Source organism: Mauremys reevesii, linkage group 9 (genome assembly GCF_016161935.1).
Source record: "Mauremys reevesii isolate NIE-2019 linkage group 9, ASM1616193v1, whole genome shotgun sequence".
Taxonomy (NCBI): Eukaryota; Metazoa; Chordata; order Testudines; family Geoemydidae; genus Mauremys; species Mauremys reevesii.
The window spans coordinates 92,336,185-92,351,092 of record NC_052631.1 but is presented as its reverse complement, the minus strand read 5'-3'; the positions used below and the strand labels follow the sequence as shown (position 1 = coordinate 92,351,092).

The 14,908-nt window shown below is 48.5% G+C and overlaps 1 protein-coding gene across 2 annotated transcripts in view; it reads left to right on the top strand.

Moving 5' to 3' along the window:
• The window catches only part of PASD1 (PAS domain containing repressor 1), a 78,857-nt gene that overhangs the window by 49,784 nt on the left and 14,165 nt on the right, over nucleotides 1-14,908 (top strand). For both annotated transcript variants that reach the window (XM_039486822.1, XM_039486820.1), the window contains exons 10-14: nucleotides 348-454; nucleotides 6,163-6,310; nucleotides 9,109-9,190; nucleotides 12,206-12,329; nucleotides 14,351-14,460. In XM_039486822.1, the coding sequence (XP_039342756.1) occupies nucleotides 348-454; nucleotides 6,163-6,310; nucleotides 9,109-9,190; nucleotides 12,206-12,329; nucleotides 14,351-14,460 (571 nt within the window). The remainder of the gene's footprint in view (nucleotides 1-347; nucleotides 455-6,162; nucleotides 6,311-9,108; nucleotides 9,191-12,205; nucleotides 12,330-14,350; nucleotides 14,461-14,908) is intronic.

The following is a 14,908-nucleotide window of genomic DNA, read 5'->3' as shown; positions in this document are numbered from 1 at the left end:
CAGCCTACTGGATAATTTTACACAGTCTCCAGTGTATTATGCACATGAACATCCATAGTATTTCTTAAGCTAACAAACATGATTAATGAATGAGTCACTTGCACACATACGTGCTTTTCCATACACCCACATAATGAATAGACCAGGAAACAATAAAGATACCTCCTCATTTACTGTTTTGACATGCTTGTCTTTATTTCTCCCTCTGATACAAAAAAAAACCAAACCCCGATATCACTCCCAGCTTTCTGGCAAGGAGATATTTGGTTTTTAGTTTGCTAAAGATCTGCCGAATGGTCATCACATCCGGTTTTGTATTTACGTCTTTCTCTCTGCTTTTATTCCAGGGCCCCACCTATTATAGGTTATTTACCCTTTGAGGTTCTGGGAACGTCAGGTTATGATTATTACCACGCTGATGACCTGGAGCTTCTCGCTAGGTGCCATGAACACTGTAAGTTCCTTTCCCATTGCTTGCAGGGAACTGACAACATGAGCTTATGAGACTTGTGCAAAAATGTATGTTTATTAGGGAAATTCTTCCCTATTCCTGTAAAATATGGCTCAGTTCATGCCTAATGAGGGAAGATGAATCCCTAGGAATCCATTATTTTATCAGGGCAAGTTTTATCAGGGAGAATTTCCCAAACGGGCAGATCTCTGTTGTGTCTGGGCGCTGGAAGTGAGTTGCCCTAACATGCAGTTACACTGCAACACTGGGAGCCAGAGCTCTTGTCCTTCGTTCCTGACTCTGCTGTTGTGTTGCTGTGCGAACAACCCTGATTCTTGGCATGCATCCAAAAGTGGGTTTTAGCCCACGAAAGCTTATGCCCAAATAAATGTGTTAGTCTGTAAGGTGCCACAGGGACTCCTCATTCTTTTTGCTGATACAGACGAACACAGCTACCCCTCTGAAACTTGATTCTTGGGTTTTTGCTGATGGTTACAGCTGCTAGCACTCTCCATTCCCATTGTCCTCCATGGGACCAGGCGTACTTAACACCTCTGGAAAACAGGCTATAATTAAGTTCTGAAGCAGGTTATAATCAAGTTCTTTATGCCTAGATTACCCATTTGTAAAATAAGCATAATAGCGCCACCTCGTTAAGTTGTTGTGATACTTAATTACTTACTATTTGTAAAATGCTTCTGCCATACTGAGACGGTTTCTCCAGAAATATTGTGTACAGATTCTCTGTTGGCTCAAACGGGTGGTATCTGTCTGTCAGTCTGTCTCTCAAATCAATCCGAGAGGACGGGGTAGTTTTATCAAAAGTGCAAAAGAACTAACTCCGTAGGGCAGGGGTGGCCAAACTGCAGCTTGTGAGTCGCACACAGCTCTTTTACTGCTAAAGTCTGGCTGCCAGAGCCCCTCCATGTCCTCCCTTCTCCACCTACCAGACTGGGGCAGGGGGGAAACTCGGGGCTTCTGCCCTGCAGCAGAGTGGTGGGGCTAGGGGCTTCTGCCAGATATGACTCTTGAGGCACAACCGCCCACCCCACCCCCCAACAGCTTGAGTCATGCCCCACCAGGCATGCTTCCCTTCAGCTGGTAGCTCCCCGTGGAGATCCAGCTGCAAACAGCTGGGAGCTGCAGGAAGGGGCTGCTGCTCCGCGCTGTTTGCTGCTGCCTCTCCCCATGGCTGCAGCTCCCAGCTTGCCTGCTCCAGCAGCTGCCATGCAGGAGGGAGACCCGGTGGCACCATGTGACCAAGCAGGGCCAGCAAACCCCCTGGCAAAAATCTCAGGGGGCATGTGACCCCATGTTCCCTCCCTCCCCCCATGCATCCCCTCTGGCTCCTGCCCAGCGAGGTGGGGGGTTGCGGGGCTTCAGCCCCATGAGGCACGGCTGCCAAGGCTTGGGGCTTCAGCAGGAGTGGGGCTTATGTTGTGAGCCCCAGCAGGTGCACCCCGGCTCTCGAACGTCTGAAGATCGTTGTATGTGGCTCCGACGGTCAGTAACTTTGGCCACCCCGCTAGGTATAGTTGTACAATAAGGAACTAACGCGGGTGTATGTGTAACCCCTGCCCTCTGCTGGATAGAATCAGAACTGCTCAATGGTGTGTCACAGTCCTATATCGCTATAGGGCCAAACTGTCTTAACAGCTAAAGCAGAATCGGATTCTATCCAGCAGAGGGCTGTCTCCCTTGGAAACATCCACGGGAGGGGTGGGTGGAGGAGTAAAACCTCCCAGAACTTTCGTCCTGGAGTTTTCCTGGGATTTTTGCAGGGACAGTTTTGAGGTTCCCTGACAGATTATGTGGATCCCAGGGGATCTGCAGCTGCCCATTGTCATCTGGGTGGAAGCTCTGTGCCTGCACTAACTCTGGAACCACTAGCCAGCTCCCAGGTGATATGGCTTCATTGGCAAGATATGGGCAGCTTCTGGCTGGATACCCTGTGGGTGCTCATTCCCACCCAGCTTCAGATCTCTGACCCCACACAAGACTATCTGGAGTTGGGAATGAGAGGATTGGTGCTGAATAGGCAGGGGCAGATGCTGCCACACTCCATATCCTGTATAAGAAGATTAACCCAGAAAGTCTCCCTTGCAATGATAACTCTGAGGAACAATCAGGCCCAGTGTGTATGCGAATCTGCCATGTGTAAAGCCCATTTATTGGGTCAATAAGGTAACAAGAATCAAATGGAGCTCTGCGGTTGAGTTGCCATGGCGCCTCTGTCACACTTCAGGGCAACTGCACCTATATTCCCCTTATGAGGTCCAGCAAAGGCACCCACATAGGCTTCTGGCTCCCCAGCTCTCACCTCTGATGGCGGAGACATGCATCTGTCTCCCTCCCGACTGGGGTATTTCCAAGCTTTGTGAATTCCCCACCAAGTCCGACCGCCTAAGCAGGCCTCCTTTGCCTTCTCCTCAGAGGCTGTAAACAGCATAATTGCCCACAGTTAAGTTACCCCACAGCCTTTTGTAAGCAAGCACATTTATTCTTAAGATAAAAGCAGTCCAGAGAAAACATTAAAAACAATAAAAGAACCTACACACATGCTAATAAGCTTACTAGAAATCACCCCAACTCTACCAAGGGCTCTGACAGGGGGTCAGGCCTTCAGATACCACTCAGATGGTTTTCTCTGTTTACACATTCATGACACCTTTTTCCCAGGAATCTGAGTCACTCCTTTATCCAGCCTTGGTCTTTGATCTGGGAATAAGTAATTCATAGACAATGGGTTTCTCCTCAGGGCATCGCTTCAAAAGGGTTGGGTCCAGAGCTGGAAATTTGCATTTCCCTTCTCCCAAATATTTCCTGGGAAACCCCACGCAACTTTGTTTATCCCAAACTTTCCTTCTTGTCTGGCCCATTGTTTAAAAGAGTCCTTTGACGCTCAAGGATTTACATTAATCATGTCTCCACCCTGGAGATGTCCCATGCAATCCCACAATAGTACATACACGTCTGCATTTTTAATGCAATGAACTCTACATAAACTGAATTCAGTCAGGTTTGTCCAGGATATTTCAGGAAATTGCCATGTATGTCGCACACTGGTATTATTGGTTACATTTCGTGACCGGTAATAGGGTGTGCTGAATGTTCTCATTAGCCAGATTAGGAAGAGCACTCACCCTGCTGCTGTCTACCCAGTGGTTTGCTTTTAAATTCTTCAGGAGCCATCCATACCATGCCTGGCTTGCTCCTGCTACAATACACCATGCTGATGTTACTACAGATCTCACTGAAGCTTGGACCTACTCTAAGGAGGGGCTGGGAGGTGACATTAAGTAAATGTGTTGTTTTAGTACATAGTGTGGGATTGGAAAGCTTCTCTGGTATTGTTTTATGACCCCATATTTTTTTTAATTTCATCTGAACCTGAAGCCTATAGGCACCTGAACCCCTATAAACCAGCTCCGTTCTCCAGCTGGGTTGTGCAGGTGGTGGGCACATACTCAGCTGCCCCGTTGGAGCCAGCCAGCTAGGACGGGAATGCACACTGTAGAACCTTCCATGAAAACGCAGGTTTTAAATTCCTTCTTAGCACTCAGTTGCCCTTCGGCTCTCATCAAGACGGAGCATTATATGCAAGACTTGTAGCTTCCATGGGGCTTATCCATGCATGACAGCCATGAGCCTCCCATTGTAGTGTCCAAAGGGTGCATTTTTGACTTTTCTAGCATTAAAGGCTGTATACACAGGCGCCAGCTTCCTCCAACCCCCTGCTCCACCCTGACCCTTTCCCCCACCTGACCCCTTCCCCCAAGCCTCCACCCCCATCCCACCCCCGCTCTGCCCCAGGCCCAGCCCCCTCCCCATCCCGTCCCCCGAGCCCCCGCCCACACTCCACCTCTTTCCCACCCAGTTCCGTCCCCTCAGCGGGGAAGCAGGTGGGCAGGAGGCACTGGGGAGTGAGGAGGAAGCTGGCTACGCACCCACTCATTTTTTTTCTGTGGGTGCTCCAGCCCCGGAGCACCCATGGAGTCGGCACCTATGGCTGTGTGTGTAATATAGTATTGGTGGGTGACACCTTCCAGTACTATAGACCCAATATTGTAGATGCAGTTATAGACTTTGGAATTGAGTCAGCTTCGAATGATCAGTTAAAAGTAGTGTCAGGTGCTGCATGTGCATCTCGCCCCCACCCCACTGCCCCCGGCCTTATCTTGTGCTTTTACATCCAGTTTGGTTCTTCCCTCTTGCTGTGCAAAAGACCCAAACTGTGTACTCAGTGCTTGGCTGAGTACACAGAGGAAACAGTGAAAATGATGACTCACAAATTGTGTCAAACGCAGGACGGAAATAAACTGAAATAATAGAATTGTTTTGGTCCAATCTCTAGCAGCTGTAATAATCTTTGGTGTTATCTGGAACAGTAGTAGGTAGAAAAATCCCATTCAGGCAGAAGTGTGATTTTAAATTGACAATGTCCTTTTCTTAGCATGCGCTTGCAGTCAAGGGCTACGCCATAAGGGCGAGTGATGGGCGGGGTGGGGGCAGAGAGGAGCGAATGGGGGGTCAGGGTCTCGGTGGGGAGAGGCAGCGCGGGGGCAGGAACTCACAGGGAAGGGGTGGCGTGAGGGTGGGGCCTTGTGGGGAATGGGTGGGGGGAGGTCAGGGGAGAAAGGTTGGGGCCTCAGGGAGAACAGGTGGTGCGGGGGCAGGGCCTTGGGAGTGGTGCAGGGGGGCAAGGCCGCGGTTCAGCCTATTTAGATACCTAACGCTACTGGATCTGTGGGTGGAATCTGATACTCAGGCATCTAATGTACCTACTTAGTTACTTATATTCCCCATCCTGATATTCTCCGAGCACCGCACAAGCACTAAGAAAGTTGTCGCTCAGCTACCCCGGCCTGGACAGGAAGTGTTGTTATTCCCATTTGGCTCGTGGGCAATCTGAGGAACAGACGATTAAATGACTTGACCAAGGTACTCAGGAAATCTGTGGCAGAGCTAGGCAGTGACTCCAGCGCCCTTGGCTCCCAATTCAGGGCATTAACCACAAGACCATCCATTCTGCTCTATGTACCTCATCTAAAGCCCTTCAAAGTCAATGGGAGTCAGTGGGCTTTGGCTCAGCTCCTGAAAGAGTTCAGTTGTAGACACTGAATTGCTGGTGCAAAATTGTGCCTGTAGTTTGGGAAGCCCTTTTAAAAGCCTGGTCATTAATATTACACAACCCTTGTTAAATGGTTTTTTAAAAGGGAGATGTAAGTGGTTAACTTTAGACACAACTGGCTCTCAAAGGAAGACTTGGTCCCGCTCATATGTAGTCTAATCTGTGGACATTTCAATTAGCAGTTAAACAGACTTCCACTTGCAGATCAGGGTTCTAGTATCAGCTTCCTGACTTTAAGCCAGCGATGTCTGAAATGCATGCAGATAGACTGATAAAGTGCCAATGTACCCTTCGGTTGATGTCATTTATATGTACTGTTCGCTGGCAAAGACACAGAATCTCTGCCTGTGCCAGCTATGACCATTTATAAAAATGAACCCCAAATATTGGAGCACTTTCTTTTAAAATTAATAACCACAAATCAGATTAAAACTCAGCACCTGGTTGAAAATGGAAGCAGTGTTGAGGAAGGATCGATAGCAATGTTAAGAGTGTTAGATAGGACCGAGCTATTCTTCTAATCTCAGTTACAATCAGACTATAACGGTTATTAACCAAATCGTTTCTTTTTGTTTAACAGTGATGCAATTTGGAAAAGGAAAGTCCTGTTACTACAGATTCTTGACCAAAGGCCAGCAATGGATATGGTTGCAAACGCACTATTACATCACGTACCACCAGTGGAACTCCAAACCTGAGTTCATTGTTTGTACACACCTTGTAGTTAGGTAGGAATATGTGCTTAACACTTTCTGTTAATCAGTGTGCTCATCCATTCCATTTTTCCATTCTTTTATGTGTTAGCCAAACATTTGCGGTGTGATTTGACTCACTATGATGATACATAGTTATATAAAATTATTATGGGTGAGAACTTGGAAATTGTTTTTAATGTTTTCATTACTCATTTTTTGGCAACAAAGTAAAAAAGCCTGGAAGCAACATTTGGCTGAGTATATTATGTTCCACTTTCGTCCTTAGCCATGACACAGATACATCAAAAACTTAAAGCTGCTCATAACCAGAAGGCTGTATGGATGTCAACACATTCATACACTTTTTTTTTTTTTGAGCATAGCTCTAGATATACCTATCTCACAGGGCTGGAAGGGACCCTGAATGGTCATCAAGTCCAGCCCCCTGCCTTCGCTAGCAGGACCAAATACTGGTTTTGCCCCAGATCCCTAAGCAGTCTCTTCAAGGATTGAATTCACAACCCTGAGTTGAGCAGGTCAATACTCAAACCACTGAACTATTTTGGAGGTAGCTCTGTGTGTTTCCCCTACATGAACTATAAAATTTAGCACATGACACCCCCCCCCTAGTGGTGGTTCTATTGTACTCATAGCATTAAATAATCTTCTGTAAATCTTGTACAGTCTTGTTCACGTTTTGGAGGCTTGTGATACACAATTACTGGGTTGGAATCTGCGTCCATCTATGTCAGTGGTAACTTTCCATTGCCGGTTGGAACAAGACTGAGTGTGTACTTAGAATGGATTTAGTGGAGGGTTTTAAAAAGAAAGTGACGTACCAGTTTGATCAGCTAATGTTAGTAAAATGTGAATTTATCCTTGTCTTCCCTGTTTGAGACTATCAAATATTTGGAGAAAAGCCCATTAGTAACCAGTCATTTTGTTTAGATAGTTTGAAACACAACCTTAAGAGCATCGTATCCTGATAAGTAGGCGTATGTGGGTAGAATTAGATATGCTAGTATAAACCACACCCTGAGAGCTGTTTTAATTTGAATGCATTCATGATGGTACGTACACATCTCGAGGCTTGTTGATTCTGCCTTGTTTTGGGGAATTTTTAGACCTTTCCGTCACCTAAGGTTCCAACTTTATGGAGTGTGAGCATATATTTCTGTCTCTGCCTCAGGTACATGCACATCCTAAATAAAGTCCTAGACACCCATCAAATAATTCAAGTTGAACATACATTTTACTTAGTAAAATAGAAAAATGAACAGAACCTTGGATTTGAAAGACGAAATAAAGGAAATTTGCAGCTAAGGGGCCAGATTCTGAAGTGGTGTAAATAAGCAACCCCCAATTGACTTCTTAATGGATCTGTGCCCATTAACCCCACTTTAGGATCTGGTACTTACCCCAACCCTAGTTACAGAATCACAGTTAAAGGGGACCTCAGGAGATCTAGTCCAATCCCCTGGCTCAAGGCAGGACTAATCCCCATACAGATTTTTGCCCCAGATCCCTAAATGGCCCCCTCAAGGATTGAGCTGACAACCCTGGGTTTAGTAGGCTAATGCTCAAACCACTGAGTTATCCCTCCCCCTGAGTTCTAACAGTATGCTCTTGCCCATGCTCTATATCCGAACTGCAGAGTCTGAAATATCTCCTGGTTTTTAAGAACGCTTAGTTAAATCTCAGGTCAAATAAATCATGACTGTTTTATTATTTAAAAGACAGTTAGTAGGAGCTGCAAGAGAGCTTAGACTCTGAGGCACATTCTTCAGGGATCAAAATGGGCTTTAAAACTGGCTCATCACTTACCATCATTCCGCATGCCCAGCTTCCACTGAAGTCGGTAGGTGGATTTGTATTCCCGTCTCTGGTGATACGTGGTGCTGGCTCATGCTTTGAAAATGTGCCACCCCATGACTGAGGTGCCCACACATGTGTGATACTGTTCAGTTACAAAAGCAGGGGTCACGGCCATGCAGGCCTTCCTCGGGCGAAGCTCCCCAGGGCATAACTTGAGTCCCATTGAGCTACTGGACCACTGTTATTAAGGCACCCAAGAAATTGGCTACAGGCTGTGTGTACCTCCTACTGTCACTTACCTGCATCAGGACTGTTTCTCTGACAGGCTGTGGAGAATGGGGAGTTCCTCTGTGAAGGTAATTGTAGTAAGGAAGAAGATGCTCTTTTCCCTGCTATTCACAAAGGAACATATTCACAGATCTTTGCTTTGAGTATCGTTTTGCTTTAAGACATTTAGGGCCAGAATTTATAAATCAGCGTCTCAGTTGGTGCCCCAGATTACAAGTGCAGCTTCTTGCATCTGCTCTGCAGTTTTGCATCTGCAAATAGTACATGTGCACCTGTAAATCAGCAATTAGACCGTAGAATACTGGACCTTTTGCCCACAAACAATTGTGTGTGTACAAAGTTGCAGGCAGGGACGGCACTTTGCCACCATCGGCGGAAATTTGGCGGCGGGGGGGCCTTCCACTCCGGATCTTCGGCAGAAATTCAGCAGTGGGTCCTGGAGCAAGTGAAGGACCCACTGCCAAAGTGCTCCAAAGACACGAAGCGGAAGGACCCCCCCTCCCCCCCCCGCTGCCAAATGCTCAGTGGAGGAGCACTGCCACCTAGGGCAGCAAAAACCCTGGTGCCGCTTCTGGCTGCAGGTACAAAATAAAAGGTCCTCAGAGAACTGTGTATCAGCTTAGTATCATTAAGGAAGCAGCCATTGTTTTTATTTCACAGCCTACTTTTCATTTCCAGTAGGCAATAAGAATTTTGTTCTAAATCTCTCTTTTTTTCCCCCAATGTAGTTATGCAGAGGTTCGAGCTGAAAGAAGGAGAGATCTTGGCCTTGAGGAGTCATCAATTGAACTGGCATCTTCTTCTTTGAAGGTAGTGCATGCTCAAGGGAACGAATAAAAGGAACTCATTAATGGTAGAAAAACACATGGACTACGCCTTCCCTGTTTCCCTTTCCTCGCTTCAGCCTCCAAACCACCCAGTCCTTTATCTTTCAAACCCACTAGGAGGCTTTTAACACGGCATTGCACTAAAATAGCTCGTTTATAACAATGCAAACTCAATAATTGCATCATTATTATACTGCTAGGTCAGATCCTCCCGCTCTCTCTGAGACCTTTACCCAAATTATAGCTTAAGCCACCTCAGTTCAGTAGAAGAAAAGAAGCTGTTTTACAGAGAGCAGAATGAAGTTTGTTAGATAGTAAATGATGTACTAACGCTCAGTACCACCGACATACGAGACACTGACGACAGATCAGTACCACAGTGTTTGCCTTTTTTATGCTGACTCACCATGAGTAATCAGACAAGATAGGAAGTGAAGGGAAAAGAATGATTTATTGATTTTTTTTTTCAGGTCTCAGCCATGTTTGCAAGGTTGGGCAGGATACAGAGAGAGGGCAGAGCTGTGATCATAGCAATAATTTCCATTGTTTGGATCAATCGGGCATCGTCACTCAGGCTCAGTTACCAGGGTCATTTCAGTGTCGTTTAAGTATATCCACCGAATAGCTTCAAAACACGACATTGCAAAGTAATTGCAGGTAGCGCGTTGGGTAATCGTTTGGGGTTATCAATCCGCTGGCTTTATAGCTCTTCAGACATTACTTTAGAGAAGCCATTTCCCGGGAGGTGTAGGGGGGGCTGGTTAGATAATAATAAATCTTTAATACACTGTGGTCTTTACACGGCAGACTGCTTGGGCACAGTGGAGCTGATTGCTGAGTATGTGATTTAGATTTGTTACAGTCCATGGTGTAGTTTGGATAGTTTACTGTCTTAAAGGGCTTCTGTTGCATTCAAGCAAACACTCGTTCTAGCAAACAGCTCTCGCTGACCTGCCGGGCACTGCTTTCCTGCATTTTCTTTCCCATCCCTGTTGATTGCCAAGACATTACTACCCAGACCTTGAACTGAACCTGGCGGGCCTCCAGTGGCAAGAGGGATGAAAAAAGGACAATCTCTCCCATTGGAGGGGGAGGAGAATGAGGAGGAGGGGTGAGAGGTTAGCTACCAGGATGGGTGTGGAAGGCTGGCAGACAGTGTGGGGAAGGTGCCTGGCTTGGCCGTCCTGTTGCATGAGAGGAGGGCTGCTTTGCCCTCAGAGTACATAAACAGTCTGCTGGGTGGCCTCTTAGTGCCCTGTTGGGGTAAGACCTCAGGCTCCTGTCGTGATTGTGCAGAGGGCAGGGATTAGGCCAGTTCCCCTCTCCAAATATTTTGCCAGACCCCCTTACTCGCTCGAGTAGCTCCATTGGAGTCAGTGTGACTACCCACCTGGGTAAGGCGAGCAGGGATCCCAGCTTAAACAGACACTCGCCATCTGGCATTGGTTATACAAGCTATTCAAGCTGCGGCCGACATCCCCCAAAATTGGTCTGTGTCTCCTCCCAGCCCTCTCCCACCACGTCTGCAACACATGAAATCTTTCCCTTTTCCAGCCAGCCAGCTGCTCCTGCCTCAGTCACGCGCTCATTCCCCAGTCACTGCCCAGCGTGTCATAGCCAATGAGCTGGGACATCCCTGGAGAAACGGGTCAGAAGGAAGCTAATTATAAAAGCGTGCTTCTATTTATACACCAATCTATTGGCAATCGGAGCAAGAGGCAGCACCCTGTAATGCAGGAGGGGAGCGTATCATAACAAGGGTTGGGGGTGATGTGGTGTCCTTCCCATCCAGCCTCCTCCTTCCCCCTCTCCATTCTGAGTCTCACAAGCATTGGCTTAGTGTATGAGACACCATGGATGGGCATGGAGTATTATTATTAGTCACTGTCTATATTCTAGTGATGTCCAGAGGCCCCATTGTGCCAGGCACTATAGATACAGCTGGGAAGAGACAGTCCCTGCCTCTAAGTGCTTACAGTTTTAATAGACCAGAAGGAGTGTTGTCTCTGATTGACAACTGAGGTGGTGGGTGATACTGGGGTTACCCAGATGGTGTGCAGTGGAGGTGAACTTGGATCTCCTAAGATCCCAGCCAGTATCTTAGCCACAAAGCCACCCTGTGCCTGCCCTCTTACGTGCACTATATTAGGCAGATCTCCAGCCGGTGGCGGGGTGAGGCATTTCCCTCTGTGATGCGATGGCTTTGCCACGCAGGAGGCTTAGCTGAGGGTGGGAGAACGTTGCCTTCCTTTGATGCATCTTGCAAGGGTCAGAAGGATGGGTCTGTGTGGTAGGAATCTGCATCATTCCAAAATCTGAGACAGGTGGGGGGTCCTGGGAACTGTGAGTGCACATGCAGCCGTTTTACCAGGCGCAGGCAGTAGGCATGCCCACCGAGGAGCTCAGCTCCTACTAGGGAAGGCGGCTACGTGAGCGCCTGAGGGTCACGTCTCCAAATGAGCACATTGTTGTGCTCACTGGCTTCCAGGGCTAGTGCTTAGGGCCACCAAGGGCATGACTGCACTGCAGTCCCAGGCAGGATCGTAGCACAGTAGGCGGACCTGCACGACCACAGCTAAAAATAACAATATAGATGCAGCAACACGGGCTTCAGCGCTGGCTGTGCCAGCATGCCAGGGACCCTGGGTGTGCACTCTCCTTGCTGGCCCATGCTGAAGACTGGGCCGCCACATCTGAACTGTGATTTTCAGCTGTGCTAGCGCAGGTAAATCTAGCACCGGCCCGTCTACCTCAGCTGCAGTCCCACCTCAGGATGCAGAGCAGACATACCCTAAGGAGCCATCCAAAGGTCTCTTTTGGGCAAGCTGCTGGTTGTTTCCAATCACCCAAATTAATTCTGTAGCGGCAGCTGTGGCCCTTTAAGAACCAAACACCGTTTTAGTCTGAGAAAGAGCCACGATCAAGATTCAAGGGGGTTCAAGCTGCTGTTGCTTTTGTGCTGCTAAGGATGTTGCTGTCTGTGTTTCATTCACTGCAGAGTCACAATAGTTACCTAGACATCAGGCAATGTGGAAACAACCAAGAAACCAGCAGGGAAAGACTGTCTGTATCCTCGCCTAGCTCCCGGCGATCTTCACACACCGCACTCTCTGACTCAGCATGTACGTACCCACGCCACATCGACAGATTCCCCGCAAAGGCGAGGTGCCATCCTAACGTATTGGCAAAAGCACAGAGCCGCTGAAAAAATCCCAGCACCTCAAATCTCGGTTGGAAGTTTTACACTATATCGAGAGACCTAAAAACCCCGAGTGAGGGGACCGTCTGCAAGTTGGCTAGTTTATATCTGTCACAGCCGTCTGAACCCAGAGTAGCCCCCTTTGACATTTTTGGGGTTCCCAGGGTACCAGGATGGGACCACGCCTGGCTTCTGAATGCACCGGCCTTTCCCAGCAGCTCTACCATAGCGAAGCTCCCAGGGTTAGTGAAGGTAGCCACCAAGGCTGTGTCTTCACTGACAAAGAAACGGTGTGTTTTTACCATACGACAGCTACCGCGCGTCAGTCACCTGGCTGTGAAAGCAGAATGCAGACAAGGCATCTGCAGTTTTACCGCACGGTAAACTAGGGGAGGCCCCAACCCTGGGCGGAAGTTTAGCATGGGCCTGTCCTCACTCCCTCACAGAGGTTCAGAGCCTCGTCTCCGCTGGGATTTTACAGCAGGTTCGCTAACACGCTTTGGTTATCTTGCTGTAAAACCCCCTTTTTTTAAGCTGTGAAGCCAAAGCTCAGTGCTTGTGAGAGGGGTTAATCAAGGGGGAAGGCAGAGAGTTTTGGCCTTCTTGGTGGTCCTCCTTTCCCCTGTGAAGACGCCTAGATACTGCAGCGGCAGGTGTGTTGGAAATATATGTCGTCCATGCAGCCAGGCAGGTGGCGTTTGGGCTGTGATTGGGAATGGGGCGAGAGCCAGCGAGTGCAGAGATAGGGGAAGGTTGTGGGAGGAGGAGGCTCTGATACCAAGCGTGGCTGAGTCAGAGAAGGAGATGACTATGAGGAGACGGGGTGGGAGGGACCAGCCTACGATGTGTCTACACTAGATATTTGCCCCTAAAATTCGGTGCAGTTCCCCTGGGCACCGTAGCAACTGTAGGCGCTCAAAGGTGGTAGACCAGCGCTGGCATTTTAACAGCTGTGTCGTTTACTCCCTGCTCAGGGCAGGTGTAGGTCACACGGGTTAAAGCACCCCTGCTGCTTCTGCTGCCCCAGAGGTGACAATGGGGGAAAGTTTAGGGGGGGGATGTGTAGTGTTCTAGCCTTCCTGCTGAGAATCACACTGGATCGTCAGTGAATCACACTGAAGCAACAAGATACTGGAATTTAATGTGACATTTCTGTGAATGCCCTTAAAAAATGCCTCCGCTTTATCCATTTCAGTAGAAACTGCCTGTCTGTCTGCCCAGCTCATCATTACTGTCTTAGTTTGAGGGCTAAGTACCGCAGAGGCCACATGTGCAAATCTAAGCTGGTCAGACATTTAAGAGCTGGCCCCTCACTTCCTGAATGGAGGCGAGTCAGTGCCCAGGAAGATCTGGGAGACTGGCCTCCTGACATGCCGAGCGACGTGGCTGGGATCTCACCTTGTCCCGTTTGGGCTAAGGACGAGGACTCACAGGGATGTTACATGCATATAATGCACTGTGGTATTGAAAGCAAGCCTGGGGGCCCTAGTCATGCAGTGGAATATTCAGAGTGTGTTTGAGGGCAGAGATGGTCTGGCTTCATGCTCATGTGGGGAAGCTTGTGTAGCTCTGTGGGGCTCATGTGGTCTGGCTCATCTGGAGAAACACAGTGGAGAGAGTGTTGAAATGGGGCATTATCATCAAAACCGGCCCACCCTGCCTAGAAGGAGCAGGGGAGACGATGGGTAAGCAGGTCTGGGCAGCAATTCAGCTTGGTGTGACTCATGGACTGGGCATGGTCATTGACTGCGATCTTCTTGCTTTCTTTGCCACGTTTAGGCAATTGTTAGAGCAGATATTTTTGTGAGGTCCAGCAGTGTCTTGGGGCACTGGGTAGCAGCTGGGCCTGCCACACCTCCACTCCTCCCGGTTCCGTTAGAATAGGAGAGCCTGTCTGATGGCCTCATACTGTTACTTCATCTAAAAGGAGCTTCTCTTTTGCAGCCACATCATCCATGCGGCACACGGAGGCCAGCACTCCCACCAGGCAATCAGTGCCAATGGGTCAGCAGGAGAAGGCGTCTCTGAGGCTGGCCTCGAGCGGGAGCGCACAGGTAGATAACCCTGCGAGCGACGGCCTTTCCAGCATGCACTTAGCACTGCAAGGGGGAAACAGTGATTTTGGCGGTGGTGGGTTTCGTGTGCGGGTGTTGGGGGCGGGGGGGGAGGTGTTGGTGGCCTGTGATACACAGGAGGGCCAACTAGCTGGTCTGGTGCTTCCTTCTGGCCTTATGAATCTAATGCGCTTCTTAGCAGGGCAGGGATAGCTCAGTGGTTTGAGCATTGGCCTGCTATACCCAGGGTTGAGAGTTCAGTCCTTGAAGGGATCATTTAGGGATCTGGGGCAAATTCAATACTTGGTCCTGCTAGTGAAGGCAGGGGGCTGGACTCAATGACCTTTCAGGGTCCCTTCCAGCTCTATGAGGTAGGTGTATCTCCATTTATTACTTATTATTTTTCTCCCTGGTAAGGTGAGCTAGCTTACAGCTCTCACACAGTGCT